Source organism: Lepus europaeus, chromosome 11 (assembly GCF_033115175.1).
Source record: "Lepus europaeus isolate LE1 chromosome 11, mLepTim1.pri, whole genome shotgun sequence".
Lineage (NCBI taxonomy): Eukaryota > Metazoa > Chordata > Mammalia > Lagomorpha > Leporidae > Lepus > Lepus europaeus.
The window spans coordinates 609,801-627,501 of record NC_084837.1 but is presented as its reverse complement, the minus strand read 5'-3'; the positions used below and the strand labels follow the sequence as shown (position 1 = coordinate 627,501).

Here is a 17,701-nt window from a genome sequence, read left to right as displayed (position 1 = left end):
AGACGCTCTGAGCTTGGCGGCAGCCCCCATGTGTCCCAGCAGCTGTGCAGACGGACAGACAGACAGATAAATAGAGATGTGTAGATATTCGCCAGGCTGCTTGCGGGGGTTTCTCTCGTCGTCTGTCCTCAGTGTCATATATGTAGCAGGCACTTGAGTTTCTATGAAGGTGTTTGCCTGGGGAAGGGCTGGCAGGGAGGGACACGGGGCGGGGGGGAGCAGCCGGGGCCGACCCCTGACCGCCAGCCTGCGCTAGCCCAGGATGTCCAGGTAGATGGGGGTGGCCTTGCCCAGCGCGTGCAGGATCTTGTAGATCTCTTTGACGTTCAGCCGCTGCTGAGGCTCCCGCTGCCAGCACCCCAGCATCACGTCGTACACCTCCTTGGGGCAGACGCGCGGCCGCTCCAGCACACGGCCTTGCGTGATACACTCAATGACCTGGAAAGACGAGCACAGAGGGGGTCGGCCGGAGCCCCAGCCCCAGGCCAGGGTTCTGCAGGCTTCCCATGCCTGGGCCACGGGGGAAACCAACAGCCCAGCCGTGCTGACCACACCACCCAACCCCTCTCCTATGGGCCCACATCCTCCCCCCACCAGGGAGACCTGCTGTCTGTCCAGCCCCCACCTCTCAGGAGCCTGCAGGGCTGTGGCCCTGGGAAGGAGCTCAGCTCTACCCGCACAGCCCCTCCTTGCACAGCAGGCCCCGCCCTAGCGCAGGCACCTGCTTCTGCTGGGGTCTGCAGTGCTGGGAGCGCCTGCAGCCCTGCAAGGCACAGGGTCCCAGCCCCCTCCTGTGCTTGGGGGGGGCACCAATGTCTGTGACCTCCTCCTGGCCCAGGAGCAGCCACACACCACGGACAGCCACACACCACGGACAGCCACAGGGAGCAGAGACAGTGTAGTTCAGCCCAGCCCTGGGACACGGGAGCGCGCATGTGTTAGCTTCTAGCTTTCAGATTAGCTTTGACTTCTCCCTATGCCACCACGGGGCAATACGGGACAGGGGCCTGCGGTTTCTGTGTCTGGACGTTGGTGCTGACCAAAGGCACGGGAATCCTCTGGCTCAGCTGCTCAGCCCTGACTCTGCCTTCTCTGTGCCCTCAGGTGGTGCTTTGCGGGGCCAGACACGCCCTCGCTCCTCCCTGTCCCTGCACTGCTCAGCCGGGCCAGCCCTGGTGCCGCCACGGGGGAGCACGGCCCACCTCACCGTCAGCACCACCCCAGGCACCTTCCCCGGGAGCTCACTTCTTCTTAAGACAGAGTAACAGAGAGAGAGGAAGAGAGAAGGAGAGAGAGGGAGAGAGAGATCTTCCATCTGCTGGTTCACTCCCCAAGTGGCTGCAACAGCCGGGCTGCTGTCAGGAGCCTGGAGCGCCACCCAGGTCTCCCACGGGGATGGCAGGGACCCAAGGACTTGCGCTGTCACTGCTGCCTCCCAGATGCACAGCAGCAGGGGCTGGGTTGAGCGCGGAGGTGGGCAGGTGGCAAGGACCACCGCGGCCGTCGGCTGCTCCACAGCCCACTCCCCGGGGGCTCAGAGCTTCGCCAGCCCAAGGGCCAGGCTGCCTCCACCCTGTGCAGATCTGAGACCCATTTCCACCCCCTCACCTTCTCCATGAGAAAGGAGCAGGGATGTAATGCAGCTGCTGCTGCTGCCATCAGAAGGGTAAAGCAGCGTCCCCGCCTCGGTGGACATCGGGTGGTCAGTTTCCCCAAGGAGACCCCTGCTAGTGCTGGCCAGCACCTGGGGCTACAGGGGAGGGCTGGGCGTGGCCAGCCTTAGAAGGCATCGAGGGTGCCAGGGTCCAGCTCTGCACCCAGGACCACCCTCAGTCCAGAGCCTTTCGTGGAGGTTGTGTTCAGGTACACGCATGTGCGTGCATACTCCTGTGAGAGCACATGGACATGTGTGTGTACAGTTGTTCAGGTGCACGCATGCGTGTGTGCACGCTCTGAGAGCACATGGACATGTGTGTGTACAGTTGTTCAGGTGCACGCATGCGTGTGTGCATGCTCTGAGAGCACATGGACATGTGTGTGTACAGTTGTTCAGGTGCACGCACGTGTGTGTGCACGCTCTGAGAGCACATGGACATGTGTGTGTACAGTTGTTCAGGAGCACGTGTGTGTGTGTGTGCACGCTCTGAGAGCACATGGACATGTGTGTGTACAGTTGTTCAGGAGCACGCGTGTGTGTGTGTGTGCACGCTCTGAGAGCACATGGACATGTGTGTGTACAGTTGTTCAGGAGCACGCGTGTGTGTGTGTGCACGCTCTGAGAGCACATGGACATGTGTGTGTACAGTTGTTCAGGAGCACGCACGTGTGTGTGTGCACGCTCTGAGAGCACATGGACATGTGTGTGTACAGTTGTTCAGGTGCACGCGTGTGTGTGTGTGCACGCTCTGAGAGCACATGGACATGTGTGTGTACAGTTGTTCAGGTGCACACGTGTGTGTGTGTGCACGCTCTGAGAGCACATGGACATGTGTGTGTACAGTTGTTCAGGTGCACGTGTGTGTGTGTGCACACTCCTGTGAGAGCACATGGACATGTGTGTGTACAGTTGTTCAGGAGCATGTGTGTGTGTGTGCATGCTCTCAGAGCACATGGACATGTGTGTGTACAGTTGTTCAGGTGCACGCGTGTGTGTGTGCACGCTCTGAGAGCACATGGACATGTGTGTGTACAGTTGTTCAGGTGCACGCGCGTGTGTGTGTGTGCATGCTCTGAGAGCACATGGACATGTGTGTGTACAGTTGTTCAGGTGCACACATGTGTGTGTGCACGCTCTGAGAGCACATGGACATGTGTGTGTACAGTTGTTCAGGAGCACGTGTGTGTGTGTGCACGCTCTGAGAGCACATGGACATGTGTGTGTACAGTTGTTCAGGTGCACACACGTGTATGTGTGTGCACGCTCTGAGAGCACATGGACATGTGTGTGTAAAGTTGATCAGGTGCACGTGTGTGTGTGTGCACACTCCTGTGAGAGCACATGGACATGTGTGTGTACAGTTGTTCAGGAGCACGCGTGTGTGTGTGTGCACGCTCTGAGAGCACATGGACATGTGTGTGTACAGTGTGACTGGTCCCTCGGAGGAAACAGCCACAGCGTTTAGAAAGTGTTTAGAGGCAGCCACAGTGTGACAAGTGGGCCCCGACATGCACTCGTCATAACTTAAAAGGCTGTTAAAATGTTTGTCCTGCCCGAGCTTGTGAACAGCCCGACTAAAGGTCTAAATGCCTCCTATCAGCCTTTAGATTCACTTAGTAAACTGTCAGCTCAGAGGAGAACGGAGAGGACCAGAGCCCAGAGCCCAGAGCCACGCTTGCCCGAGTATTCCCAGGAGGTCCGATATTGACGGCCACCCAGGAAGTGGACGAAGCCCAGCAGCCGCGCGGCACCGAGCCTCTTACTGTCCACAAGGGGCAGTGAGCCCAGGACAGCAGGGCTCCGGCCCAGCCATCCCGAGAGCATCCTGCTGGGCTGTGTGGCTGTGAGCCCTGCCCAGGGCTCCCCGAGACCCTGGAGCACCCACTGCAGGGCCCCCAGCTGTCCCCTTCTTGAATTGTTACTGCGTTGCTACAGCGGAAGCAGAGGGCACCAAATGTCGGCTACAAATAAAATGCTCATTAGCACTTATTACTAGTATTGTACGTTAGAATGACAAACGTGTCCCCCAGTTTACTATCATGTTTGCTATTGGAGGCACACGTGGCTGCACCCCCTGTGTGAAATCAGCCCCACGCCCCCTCCTGCGGTGCCCCCGCGCACAGGCAGCCCGGGGCCCCTACCTCCGTGTTGGAGAGCTGGAACCATGGCTGCTTCCCATAGGTGAAGATCTCCCAGAGGATGACCCCGAAGCTCCACACATCGCTCTCGGTCGTGAACTTGCGGTACATGATGCTCTCGGGGGGCATCCAGCGGATGGGGAGCATGGTGTGTCCCCCCACCTGGCGGGCAGAGAGGGCACCACGTGAGCAGGAGCCAGGGCCTGCTTGCCCATCCACACCCTGCCCCGAGATGTGCACTGGGCGTAGCCGGTCCCAGGACAGACGTGGCCACACCCATCACCACCGGGGCCCCTGGAGTGGCCGTGGGAGGGGGCGGCAGAGGGAAGGTGTTTCCTTGGCACCGAGCTGACGCACGGTCCCAGCTCTGACTGCGGGAGATTCAGAGCTGTTCCCTGACCGGAGCCCGACTCTGCCAGGGCACCACCCCTCCCACGGGCGACTGTGGCTTCTGCCCAGGATTCAGCACCCGGCGCTGTGGGTGAGGGGACTCCAGCGGCAGGGGAGACCACGGGGAGGACAGTAGTGGACAGACAGAGGGTTTACAAGCAAGGCCAGCTCCAGGGAGGCCTTACGTTAGCCCCGGAGGGCGCCAGGCACACGTGCCTCGCAGATCCAAGGCCAGGGCGAGAGGAAGGGGCAGAGGGTGGAAGGTCAGGGGACCTCAAGAAAGACGAGACCTGAGAGGCCGGGGCCTCGGGGGAAGCAGATCCGCCGTGCAGCAGTGCCCTGACAGAGCTCTCTGCACGCGTCTGTGTGGACTCAGCCCACGTCCTCGTGTCCCTGGGGGCAGGGGAGGGGCAGACGGAGGACAGCGGGGAAGGCCCCTGGGGTCTGCCCCGGCATGCAGAGAGCCCCGTCAGCAGAGGCCAGCAGGCTCTGCACCCACAGCCTCCTGGAATACGGCTATCAGACTCCAGGAAAACGCGAGAAAGATCCCAGAAGCACGGTGACTGGGACGTCACAGAAGCTGCCAACAAGCCCACCACAGAAACGCCGGTCCGTCCAAGCAGCTGCCGCTAACTTGGAGGGGCCACGCTGACAACAGTGCCTTTCTGTGAGTGGAACAGGACCCGGGCCCATAGCACCACCACGGCACCACCAGGGCGCCTGGCACACACCTGTCGGGAATGCAGCCTGCAGGTAACCCCAGCCTGGGGGACCCGAAGGGACTCAGCCTGGCCAAGGCCCTGGGGGCCGCCTGGGGGGGCCGGGGGGGCCTGCGGGTGACCATGGACTCTGCCGGTTCACACTCAGCATGCCTGCTGCTAAGGGACATGGCCGCTGTACCACAGCTTCCAAACCCGAGACCGAGCCAACGTGCAGAAGCAGGATGGGACGGAGAACAGTGGCCGTCCCCCGACAAGGAGAAAAGGGGTCACACACTCCGCCCAGGAGCAGAGCCTGGGGAGAGCCGGCCGCCGGCTGCACGAGGACGGCCCTGAAAACAAGAGGGCCGAGAATGTGGGACGGGCGCAGAAGGCGCAGCGATGGCCCCACACGCGCACCTGACCTCTGCTGGGCCCTTTTCCTGTTTGTTTTCTGTTATTTGAAAGGCAGAGGGACAGAAAGACAGACACAGAGACAGACCTACAGAGAGAGGCACCATCCACCTGCCGGTTCACTGCCTAGACACGCATGACAGCCAGGGCTCAGCCAGGGCTCAGCCAGGAGCCAGGAGCTCACCCAGGTCTCCCACATGGGTGGCAGGGACCCTCTTAGGGCATCAGCAGGAACCCAAAGTGGACTGGGACTTGAGCCCAGGCCCCCTGATGTGGGGCCCCACAGCACCTCAGCCCCCCAGATACGCGTTTCTTTCACTGTTGGCTTCCTGTACATTTTGTAGGGTTTCACATGCACATATAGAAGAAATTCAGAATGCCAAGAGAAGTGAAGACAAAGTGGCCCCTGTCACACTTGGAGATGGGGAGACCCAAAGACCCGTCACTGTGATAAGTATGGCTTTTACGCTCCAGCTAATACACAACAGTACATGAACGTCACATATGCAAACAGAGAGAACGTGCGCATGTCAACACAGGTCATAGACGGAAAAATGGCAAAGCCGCCATTAAACTGAAAACTAAAGCATTTTTCACAAATTGAAAGATCCAAGAAGACAACATAAATAAAGATGCATTTTAAACACACAGTGATGAGTTCCAGAGAATGGATGAGAATTGTGACTGCGCATGCCTGCCGCTTCTTGCACTGTCTACGCTGTTACCTTAAATCTCCTAAAAATCCATGTAAACTTATCACGGACTCAGCCTCGAAGGAAATCTCTAATTCCAAGAGAAAAAACACACACACACACAAAATCTTTTCTCTGTATCAAATAAAATGAATCAGAAATTAATAACAAAAGGATATTTTTAAAGGTTCTGTAGCCAATTCAAAATAAACTAGTTGGGAGAGAAAAAATGAAAATCAAATTTAAAAACATTCATTGCAATAATAATAAATAAAGTTCTACTCATGGAAAACAATGGCTCATAGCTGAAGTGATCTGGGGGAAATTAACACCATTAATCATTTATTTTACATGTAGCTGGAATCAGGATTCAACACAGAAGACAACAAGGACACTTGGAGCACATGTGAATCAAGCAAGTGGACATACATGGCACAGTGAGGACAGTCTGACCATGGTTAGGACAGCCTGACCGTGGAGAGGACAGCCTGACCATGGGGTGAGGACAGTCTGACCACAGGTGAGGACAGTCTAACCATGGGGTGAGGACAGTCTGACCACGGGGTGAGGACAATATGACCACGAGTGAGGACAGTCTGACCATGGTTAGGACAGTCTGACCACAGGTGAGGACAGTCTGACCATGGTGAGGAGAATATGACCACGGGTGAGGACAGTCTGACCATGGTTAGGACAGCCTGACTGTGGTGAGGACAGTCTGACCATGGGTGAGGACAGTCTGACCAGGGGTGAGGACAGTCTGACCATGGTGAGGACAGTCTGACCAGGGGTGAGGACAGTCTGACCACAGGTGAGGACAGTCTGACCACGGGTGAGGACAGTCTGACCATGGTTAGGACAGTCTGACCATGGGTGAGGACAGTCTGACCATGGTTAGGACAGCCTGACCGTGGTGAGGACAGTCTGACCAGGGGTGAGGACAGTCTGACCATGGTTAGGACAGTCTGACCATGGGTGAGGACAGTCTGACCATGGTTAGGACAGCCTGACCGTGGTGAGGACAGTCTGACCAGGGGTGAGGACAGTCTGACCACGGTGAGGACAATATGACCATGGGTGAGGACAGTCTGACCATGGTGAGGACAGTCTGACCAGGGGTGAGGACAGTCTGACCATGGTGAGGACAGTCTGACCACAGGTGAGGACAGTCTGACCATGGGGTGAGGACAGTCTGACCATGGTGAGGAAAGTCTGACCATGGTGACAGTCTGACCACAGGTGAGGACAGTCTGACCATGGGGTGAGGACAGTCTGACCATGGTGAGGACAGTCTGACCATGGTGAGGACAGTCTGACCACAGGTGAGGACAGTCTGACCATGGGGTGAGGACAGTCTGACCATGGGGTGAGGACAGTCTGACCATGGGGTGAGGACAGTCTGATCACAGGTGAGGACAGGCTGACCGTGGTGAGGACAGTCTGACCATGGTGAGGACAGTCTGACCACAGGTGAGGACAGGCTGACCATGGGTGAGAACAGGCTGACCGTGGGTGAGGACAGTCTGACCTCAGGGTGAACACAGAGCAACATGGTAGCAGAGCCAGTGAGGGATACATGGGGGCCAGGGACATGCAAGGGCCCAAGGACACGCAGGGGGACACACACACACACGGTGCACGTGAAGACGGGGTCAGGGTTAGCACATGCGAAATACGAGTGAGCGTCAACTCAGAAGCAATTAAAATGATAGAGAAAAATGTGTTTAAAATGCAACCTCTAGATGGTTTTATCAGCGCATTCTGCCAAGTTCTCTATTCCATTTGTACTTTTCTAAAGCAAACAGATAAAATGCTTTTTTCAAAACACTCTCTGCGACTTGAACATCTCTGATAACAAAACCAATGAAATTTAGCATAGACTGCTAAACACATGGAGACAGATACAGATATTTTAATCTGCTTCTGTGAGAAACTATTTCTGTTATGAATATAATGAGTGAAGTGCGTCCACTCAGCAACATATTACAAGTCACATATCATAGCTCAGTGAGGACGCGTCAGCCCTAGGAAATGTAGGGCTAATTCACTGAAAATTCGGAGCTCAGGAAAAAAATCCACCCTTTCACAAGATGCTGGGAAAGCCCACGGCCCGTCCCGGTCGGGGTGCCCTCGGCTCGGCTCGGCTCGGCTCGGCTCAGCTCGGCTCGCTCGGAAGCCGCTGTCCTCAGTGGCGAAACCTGGAGAGCGGCAGGACAAGCCCGGGCTGTGCAGCGCTGCTCAGGAAGTCCCAGGCAGCAGAGCCGGAGTAAACACCGGAGCAGAGTGGCCGAGGAGGGAAACCGCCAGGTGTCTGGGCGGGACGTGGGGACACCAGGCAACCGCAGAGTCAGACAGCCAGCGGCCCACAAGAGGAACACAGGAGCCAAACTATTGCCAAAGCGCAGCGGCAGGCACTCAAGATAGAGCGTAGAACAGCGCTGTCCACGCGACAGCAGCCAAAACTAAAACCTCTAGACGTGAGCTTTAGCGTGAAAGGAGCAATATCTACTCACACAGAAGTGTTGAAAAATATAAAAACCTAAACGGATATCTAAATACCTAATATCTAAACTAAATGTCGTTTCCATGGCGAGAACGGAAACCCGAAAGGTCCCGTTCCTCCTCCGATTCGGCTAAATGTCAGCGCCACGGCACGCAGTCCACGGGAACGGTGAGGCAAACGGCCGGGAGGGGTCCCGGGCTCACCCCCGCGATCACGTGATCAACGCTGGGCCTGCCCGAGGCTGGGCACTGAGGGAGGGCGCCCACCCAAGAGCAAAGTGCTTCGTGGAGCTTCACACGGCCGCGCGGCTGAGGCTCGAGGTGGACAGGGTCAGTGGGCAGAGTCGGAGCAGACTCACGCGGCCAATACACGAGATGAGGGTTAGTAACCGACGTGCCGGGACAACGAACTGTGCAGGGAGACGTACGCTTGGATACCTACCTCACACCATATACAAAAATCATTTCCCGATGGATTAAAGAGCTAAACATAAAAACAAAACAATAATAATATTAGAAGAAAACTTGGAAAAGCACCCACACAGCCTCAGGAGAGGACGGCCTTCCTAAACGAGACACACGGTCAAGATTCCGAAATACAACTCGCAAACTTAAATACTGCAGCAGGGAAAAGGCAGCATAAGCAGACTTCAAGGACACGTGAGAGAAAACGTCAGCAAGCAACGGAACAAGAATTCAAACCCACATCGCACAGAGTGCTCCTTCCAAGGAGAAAAGCAACTGAGTGGAGGAATGAGAAGAGGGTTAGAGCAGAGGGCCACGGCACAGCCACCATGGGCCACGGACACAGAGAGATCGTGTTACAGCAGAGGGCCACAGCACAGCCACCATGGGTCATGGACACAGAGATGGCATTAAAGCAGATGGACGGCACAGCCACCATGGGTCATGGACACAGAGAAATGGCGTTAGAGCAGGGGAAGGCACAGCCACCATGGGCCACGGACACAGAGAGATTGTGTTACAGCAGAGGGCCACAGCACAGCCACCATGGGTCATGGACACAGAGAAATGGCGTTAGAGAGAGCAGGTAGACGGCACAGCTCCATGGGCCATGGACACAGAGAGATGGCGTTAGAGGGAGCAGGGGGACGGCACAGCTACCATGGGCCAGAGAGAGAGAGAGAGATGGCGTTAGAGAGAGCAGGGGGAAGACACAGCTCCATGGGCCATGGACACAGAGAGATGGCATTAGAGAGAACAGGGGGACAGCACAGCTCCATGGGCTGTGGATGCGTGGAGGGGCAGTGCTAAGGCGGCAGGAGGCTGCTGTGGGAGTCCCCGGGGAACACTGGGAAGGACAGGACCCCTGTTGAGGGTCTGGGGAAGGGGTTTCTCGCCACACCGCTGGCCAGGCCGTGCCGAGCGCACCGTGCTGAGTGCAGCCCCTGCAGCCCGGTAACCCAGTGCTCTCCAGGGACCTGAGAGTTTGCTCTGGGAAGCAGAGTGTCTGCTGAGCACGCCGGCTTCCGTGTCTCAGTGCTGAGAGTACCCACGGCTGAAGGTAGACTTGGGGTGACGGCACGGTGCACTCACATGTGGACACGCAGCGCCCTCACGTGTGGACACACGGCATGCACACATGCAGGCGTGCAGCACACATGTGAAGAGGCGGCACGCTCACATGTGGACACAGCATGCTCACGTGTGGACATGTGGCACACTCATGTGTGGACTGCAGCATGCCCACATGTGGACACATGACATGCGGCACACATGTGGACACGTGGTACACTCACATGAGGACACGTGGCACACACACATGTGGACAGGCACAGGAGGTAGTACAGGAAAGGCGTCCCTGGAGGACACATTCTTGTTCACGTCACACGTGTGTACAGACGAGCAGACACATGCGACACCGTGTACATGTAGTCAGCAACAAGGCCAGGGAGCCGGGAGCCAGCAGGAGGCGGCCAAACCCCAGACTTTAGAGACTCCCTGGGTCAATGAATTACAAAACCACACACTCTTCTCACGAGCTTTCCACGCACTGCTCAGGGGTGTATCATGATCATGCATTGCATTGGAAATTTTAAAAATTAAAAATAAACGAGGAGACCTGATTTATGTTCTGCACTAAAGACGGCTTATTTAAAAGAAATCTCCCATTAGTGACAAATATGGTCCTGTGCCCAGTGTCTGAGTTGAAAGCACAGGTTAGAAAGAGGAGGACCCCTGGATATGGGAGCACTGTTCTGGCCTGGCCCAGCAGGTCCCGCCCCAGCAGTGCCCGCCCCTGGCAACACCCCTGTGCAGAAGACCCCAGACAGGGGAGCACTCTCTTCCCCTGGCCCAGCAGGTCCCGCCCCAGCAGTGCCCGCCCCTGGCAACACCCCTGTGCAGAAGACCCCAGACAGGGAGCACTCTCCTGGCCTGGCCCAGCAGGTCCCACCCCAGCAATGCCCGCCCCTGGCAACACCCCTGTGCAGAAGACCCCAGACAGGGAGCACTCTCCTGGCCTGGCCCAGCAGGTCCCGCCCCAGCAGTGCCCGCCCCTGGCAACACCCCTGTGCAGAAGACCCAGACAGGGAGCACTCTCCTGGCCTGGCCCAGCAGGTCCTTCCCCAGCAATGCTCCCATGCCCTCCCAATGCCCCACCCCTGGCAAGGCCCCACCTCCAGCAACATCCCCAGGGCAGAGCACCCAGGTACGCAGCTGCTGACTGCGGGGAGACCCTCTGAAGGCTGTGGATGGGGGGGGAGAAGCCCCAGGGGGCATCTGGGAGAGCCAGGCCTCGCCGAGCAGTGAGGTCGCTACTGCCTCCCCAGGGAGTGCGCTGAGGTCTTTGCAGGGCCCAGTGACACCACAGAAAGAGGAGTGACCTGGCCGTCACAGCCCTGGCTCCCAACACTCAATCCCCCGGACTTCACCTCCTGGTCTGCACACCTGGAGTCCAACAGAGGCCCTGCCAGGTGGGACCGAGCTTGTTAACCCTCTGGAATCCACTGAGCGAGGTGTGCAGGTGAGGACCACGGCTCACTCTGTCCTCCCACAGCACGGGACGGCGCCCCAGGCCCAGGCCCCCGGAGCTCTGTCAGTCCCTTCCAGGGTGACCCGGTCATTCTCACACGTCCAAGAGACCCAGCCCAGCCAGACACAAGGTGGCCGGAAGTCACAGCCCCAGCCACAGGTGAAACACCCCATCTGCAGTGAGGAGCCCCGGATGCTGTGCTCTGGCCACGCCCTGTCCCACAGGACGACAGCGTGTCCGGGCAGCCCCACGACCTCAGCAAAGCTTGGAGGAACAGGGCTGGACAGAGTGTGGGCACCTGGAGGAGGGCCCAGGCCCTCCCAGCCTCACACTCACAGGGAGCAGGGCTTGGGCGGCTTAGAAGCTGACCTTCAGGACCTGGGGGGGGTGGGGGGTCCTAGACCCTGGGAACGCTGCCCCACTGTGCCTCGGCATCACCCAGCAGCCCTTGCAGTGTCACAGTTTGGAGTCTGCTGCCCAGAGAAACCCCGCCCCCGGCACACAGGGCACAAACCCCCCTGTTCCCCAGAGAAACCCCGCTCCCGGCACACAGGGCACAAACCCCACCCCGTTCCCCAGAGAAACCCCGCCCCCGGCACACAGGGCACAAACCCCCTGTTCCCCAGAGAAACCCCGCCCCGGCACACAGGGCACAAACCCCCCCTGTTCTCCAGAGAAACCCCGCCCCGGCACACAGGGCACAAACCCCCTGTTCCCCAGAGAAACCCCACCCCGGCACACAGGGCACAAACCCCACCCCGTTCCCCAGAGAAACCCCGCCCCCGGTACACAGGGCACAAACCCCCCTGTTCCCCAGAGAAACCCCGCCCCCGGCACACAGGGCACAAACCCCCCTGTTCCCCAGAGAAACCCCGCCCCGGCACACAGGGCACAAACCCCCTGTACCCCAGAGAAACCCCGCCCCGGCACACAGGGCACAAACCCCACCCCGTTCCCCAGAGAAACCCCGCCCCGGCACACAGGGCACAAACCCCACCCCGTTCCCCAGAGAAACCCCGCCCCGGCACACAGGGCACAAACCCCCTGTACTCCAGAGAAACCCCGCCCCCGGCACACAGGGCACAAACCCCACCCCGTTCCCCAGAGAAACCCCGCCCCGGCACACAGGGCACAAACCCCACCCCGTTCCCCAGAGAAACCCCGCCCCCGGTACACAGGGCACAAACCCCACCCCGTTCCCCAGAGAAACCCCGCCCCCGGTACACAGGGCACAAACCCCCCTGTTCCCCAGAGAAAACCCGCCCCCGGCACACAGGGCACAAACCCCGCCCCCTTTCCCCAGAGAAACCCCGCCCCGGCACACAGGGCACAAACCCCCCCCCCCCCCCCCCCGTTCCCCAGAGAAACCCCGCCCCGGCACACAGGGCACAAACCCCACTGTTCCCCAGAGAAACCCCACCCCCGGCACAGAGGGCACAAACCCCACCCCGTTCCCCAGAGAAACCCCGCCCCGGCACACAGGGCACAAACCCCCCCTGTTCCCCAGAGAAACCCCGCCCCCGGTACACAGGGCACAAACCCCACCCCGTTCCCCAGAGAAACCCCGCCCCCGGTACACAGGGCACAAACCCCCCTGTTCCCCAGAGAAAACCCGCCCCCGGCACACAGGGCACAAACCCCGCCCCCTTTCCCCAGAGAAACCCCGCCCCGGCACACAGGGCACAAACCCCCCCCCCCCCCCCCCGTTCCCCAGAGAAACCCCGCCCCGGCACACAGGGCACAAACCCCACTGTTCCCCAGAGAAACCCCACCCCCGGCACAGAGGGCACAAACCCCACCCCGTTCCCCAGAGAAACCCCGCCCCGGCACACAGGGCACAAACCCCACCCCGTTCCCCAGAGAAACCCCGCCCCCGGCACACAGGGCACAAACCCCACCCCCGTTCCCCAAAGAAACCACACCCCCAGCACACAGGGCACAAACCCCACTGTTCCCCTGAAGGGGCCCGGGCTCCACGTGGACACCGGGCTCGGTCAGTGGCAGGAGCACCTGGGGAAGGCCCAGCCTCTGCGGCCTCTGGTCCTGTGTCTGAACAGTCCCCTGGGGGCACCATAACCCTGCAGGAGCGCCCCGGCCCACAGTGAGGCTGCAGACACCAGGCCCCGGTTGGATCTGAACTGTGGATGAACAGGCAGTTTTCAGCACGAGCCCCACTTGCACTGCCACCATGGGCTCCACGTGCGTCCTCCCCTAACTGCTCAGCCCGGCGAGTCTGGATTGAGGCTGACAGAAGTGGAGGCTGCCCCACACCTCGGGACCCGGAGGCCTCCCCTGCGTCCTCACCTCCTGCTCTGCAGGAACCTGAGTCACGTGCACCTCGCACAGCAGAGCCGGTGCACCCTGTGACTCCAGGCTACCTCCGACAGCACGCTCCCCCAGCCCAGCGACGTCACAACCACTGGCAACGGCCCACCACTGCCGACCACACTGCCCACTGCGTCCATCGGCTGGACGCCCTCTGGGGGCGGGGGGGGCATGCCTTCAGCGGCCGTCTTGCTACACCGTGATCAGCTTGCCCAGGACAGGGTGCTTGTCCCTGCCCTCGTCCCTCACCTGGGACGATCACCTCATCCCAGCAGGCGCCAAGGCTGGCAGCCAGAGCTCTGCTTTGGCTTCAGAAATGATATTAGCACTAATTCTTACCCCCCACAAACACAGACACACACAGACACACATCACACACATACAGATATACACAGATGTACACACACAGACACACATCACACACTCAGACACACACAGATATACACAGACACACACACATACACAGATATACACATACAGATATACACAGACACACATCACACACATACACACACAGACAGGCATCACACACATACACAGATACACACAGATGTACACACACAGAGACACACACACATCATACACTCAGACACACACACATACACACACACAGATATGCATCACACACACATACAGATATACACATACAGATATACACAGATACACACAGACACACACATACACAGATATACACATACAGAGACACACAGACATACATCACACACTCAGACATACACACAGATACACACAGACACAGATATACACGCAGACACTCACAGACATGCATCACACACACATACACAGATACACACAGATGTACACACACACATCACACACTCAGACACACACATACACAGATATACACAGACACACACAGACATCACACACTCACACAAACACATCACACAGAGATACAAAGACACACATGCATATACATGTACACATACATCACACATATGCACATGCTACATACCTCACACATACACATGTCCTGCACATACCATATACACACATAAACACACAAACACACATACACGTGTCGCACATGTCTCATATAAACAGTGCTAAATACATACCACATTTGCATACATTCCTCATGTACACTAATGTCATATATACACACATAGACATCCATACACATACACACATTCCCGCACACCTATTACATACACACATTCATATGTCACATGTGCATGCAGATCACACACATGCAGATCACACATACACGTGCAGATCACATACACACATGTACATACAAATACACGTATGTGCACACACATCGCTCTCAGATGGAAACACAAACTTGCTCTAAGTCTCGGGAGTAGAAGCCCACGGAGTTCACGACAAAGACCCCTGGCGAGTGACAAACCCTCTTGCAAGCTGAGTCGTTGTCAATTCTTCTGAAACACGGGAGGGGACGAATCTGCGAGGAGGATCAGCTCAGAGCGTGTTGTTCTTCAACAACAGCCCAAGGCAAGCTTTCCAGCAGACAACGCACCAGCTGTCCCAGGACGCCTGCCCCAGCTCGTGTCTGTGTGGCGCAAACACACCAGCCAAACGGACAGAGCTGCCCACACCGTCCCTGCCTGAGCAGGACGCCAGGCTCAGTGAAGAGCTCCGGGCCCGTGGGCAGTGCAGTCCCAGACGCCGAGTCCCAGACGTCTCCGGCACCAGGCATCTCACGCAGACCATGCGGATTCCGGGGGGGGGGGGGGTTGTTGTGCCTCTATTTCGGTGTCTTCCCCATGTCCTCTGGGGAGTCCCCGGTGCATCATCTGGCCCTCGGCCTGACTGCTGAGCCCCGTGGCGACAGCCCCAAACCCGTCCTCTCTGGGACATAGGGCCCTGGGCATCACGAGCGAACTTCAGGTTTTCTGCCACCGTGCGTCATGAGGGAACAGACAATAAGGCCTCCGCGCATGCAGCTCTGCGACACGGAGCTGAGGTTCATGGGGTGACTGGGGTGAACGGGGAGCCATGCACGACTGCCCGAGAGCAGGGCCCTGTGCCCAACAGGTGACGCTCCAAGTCGCTCTGGCATTAAAGTTCATTAGGCGCATTAAAGGAATGGTGTATTTTTTGATGTCAATATTTACAACATTCTGGAAACGGCATCTTTCCCAACTACTGAACATCACGCCGAAGGTTTCAACTGCCGACTTGAAATGTACCAGGAACGGAAGAGTTTGAGGCACGGAGTCCAGCGCCTGCTTCCAGGAGTGCGGGCCAGGCCGCGCCCACCCACCCCCAGGCCACAGAGGAGGGCAGCAGCCGCGGCCTCCCCTCCGGCCCAGCGCCCAAGGCCAAGGGCAGGCGGGCTGCGTGCTCAGGCTCTGGCTGCCTGGGGCCGGACCTCCCTGGGGGCCTCACTCCCCACCCCGCCAGGCCCCTACTCTTCCCAGGGCAGGGTGCTCACTTCCAGGGAGCGACTGGAAGGGCTAAGGCTGGAGGACGCCCAGGTCCCCATGCCGTGGGGTCCCAGGAGCACCCTGACGCCTGCCTCTCCCGCAGACGTGCACAGCCCAGGCCCCACACTGCCCTGGAGAAGGAGAAAGGAGACAGATGGAGAGGCCGCAGCCCTCACAGGCGAGCAAGCCAGTGCCCGGAGCAGAAGTCCCTGGGACCCGCGGAGGGATCCCCACCTCTGTGGACTCTCCCATCGCACGGCCGCAGGCAGGGTCCTTCCAAGCCACGAGAAGGCTGCTGGCCTCCTGCTGCGGGGTGGCTCAGAGGCTCGGTGACAGCTCTGCCACACACGGCAGCGGGAGACGAGCTGGCCGGCAGGCTGTCATCAAGACGCTCACCGCCGTCCACACTTGCTGGGGTCCAGGGTCCTCCTGCCCTCTGCACCTCGGGAGTCCCTGCTCTCTGCCTCTTCGGACAGCTGCACAGCGTCTGAGCAGGCACCCGCCAGCTACACCCCAGCTGCAATCTTTCAAGGGGCAGACAGCGCAAGTCCAGACACACACTGGAGAACTGGTGTCACCCAGACGGGCTGCCGCCTCCTGGCTGTGTGACAGCCTCAGAGACACGGCGCAGGCCCCAGGCTCTGCCCGAGGCCAGCCCCACCAGGCCCCGGGCTCACAGCACTTCAGGCCCTGCTACAGGAAAGAACTCCTGGGTGCAGCCAGGCGGAACAAAGCCCCCTCACAGACCCTGCAGCCCCCAGGCCCTGAGGCTTAGGCCCGGTTCAGTGTCAGACACACTGAGCCAGAGTAACATAATCTCTCGAACAAGACGGACGTGGCTACGTCTCTAGACACCCTAGAAATCCGAGGGCTGTGAGTTCTGGGACACAGAACGTGTATGAAGCACGAGGAAACAGGGCCAGTGGGATGGGGGCGTGTGCCGTCCCCAGAGGCTCTGTCTGCACCGTGGGGATGGGGCCCCCACGTCCTTGGAGGAGGTGCAGACATGACCCGAGGTGGTGCAGGAGGCGGGCCGTCTCCCAGGACACTGCTCTGTGCTCAACGCTTCCTGTCCTCCAGGCAACCACGCCCAGGTCACTGCCGGCTCTGTAGGCTCAGGACTGCTCTGCCTCAGCCCTGGAGGCCTGGAGGGGAGAAGCCAGGGCTGCCTGGCCTTCACAGAGCAGGGCGTCCTGCTGGGGAGAGCCGGCGCCCTGAGTCCCCAGGGCAGCACTGGGCCAGCCAGGCCCCCAACCCTCCTGGGGTGGGGCTTTGCCCTGGGTGAGTGGACACGAGACACAGCCCGCTCCTATCCTGGAAAGGCCCACTCAGCTTGGAATGGGCCCAGGTCTCACCTCTCGGAGCCGTTAACCACCACGGCCTCCCACACATGTCCTGGGGTGTCCAAGACGGGCCGATCTGAAGGGAAGAGGTGCTGGGGACGCCCTGCCTGAGTGAGAGGCCTGAGGCAGCACGGAGCGT

At 59.0% G+C, this 17,701-nt stretch overlaps 1 protein-coding gene across 3 annotated transcripts in view; it reads right to left on the bottom strand.

The window, feature by feature from the left end:
• Positions 1–252: 252 nt before the first annotated feature.
• Positions 253–17,701, bottom strand: part of NTRK3 (neurotrophic receptor tyrosine kinase 3) — a 262,599-nt gene continuing 245,150 nt past the window's right edge. For 2 of the 3 annotated variants that reach the window (XM_062204531.1, XM_062204532.1), the window contains 2 exons: positions 3,799–3,957; positions 253–438 (listed from right to left, as the gene is read on the bottom strand). In XM_062204531.1, coding sequence (XP_062060515.1) covers positions 253–438; positions 3,799–3,957 — 345 coding nt within the window. Of the gene's footprint in view, positions 439–3,798; positions 3,958–8,933; positions 8,976–17,701 lie in introns of all 3 variants that reach the window. The other variant, XM_062204530.1, reaches the window with a different exon arrangement.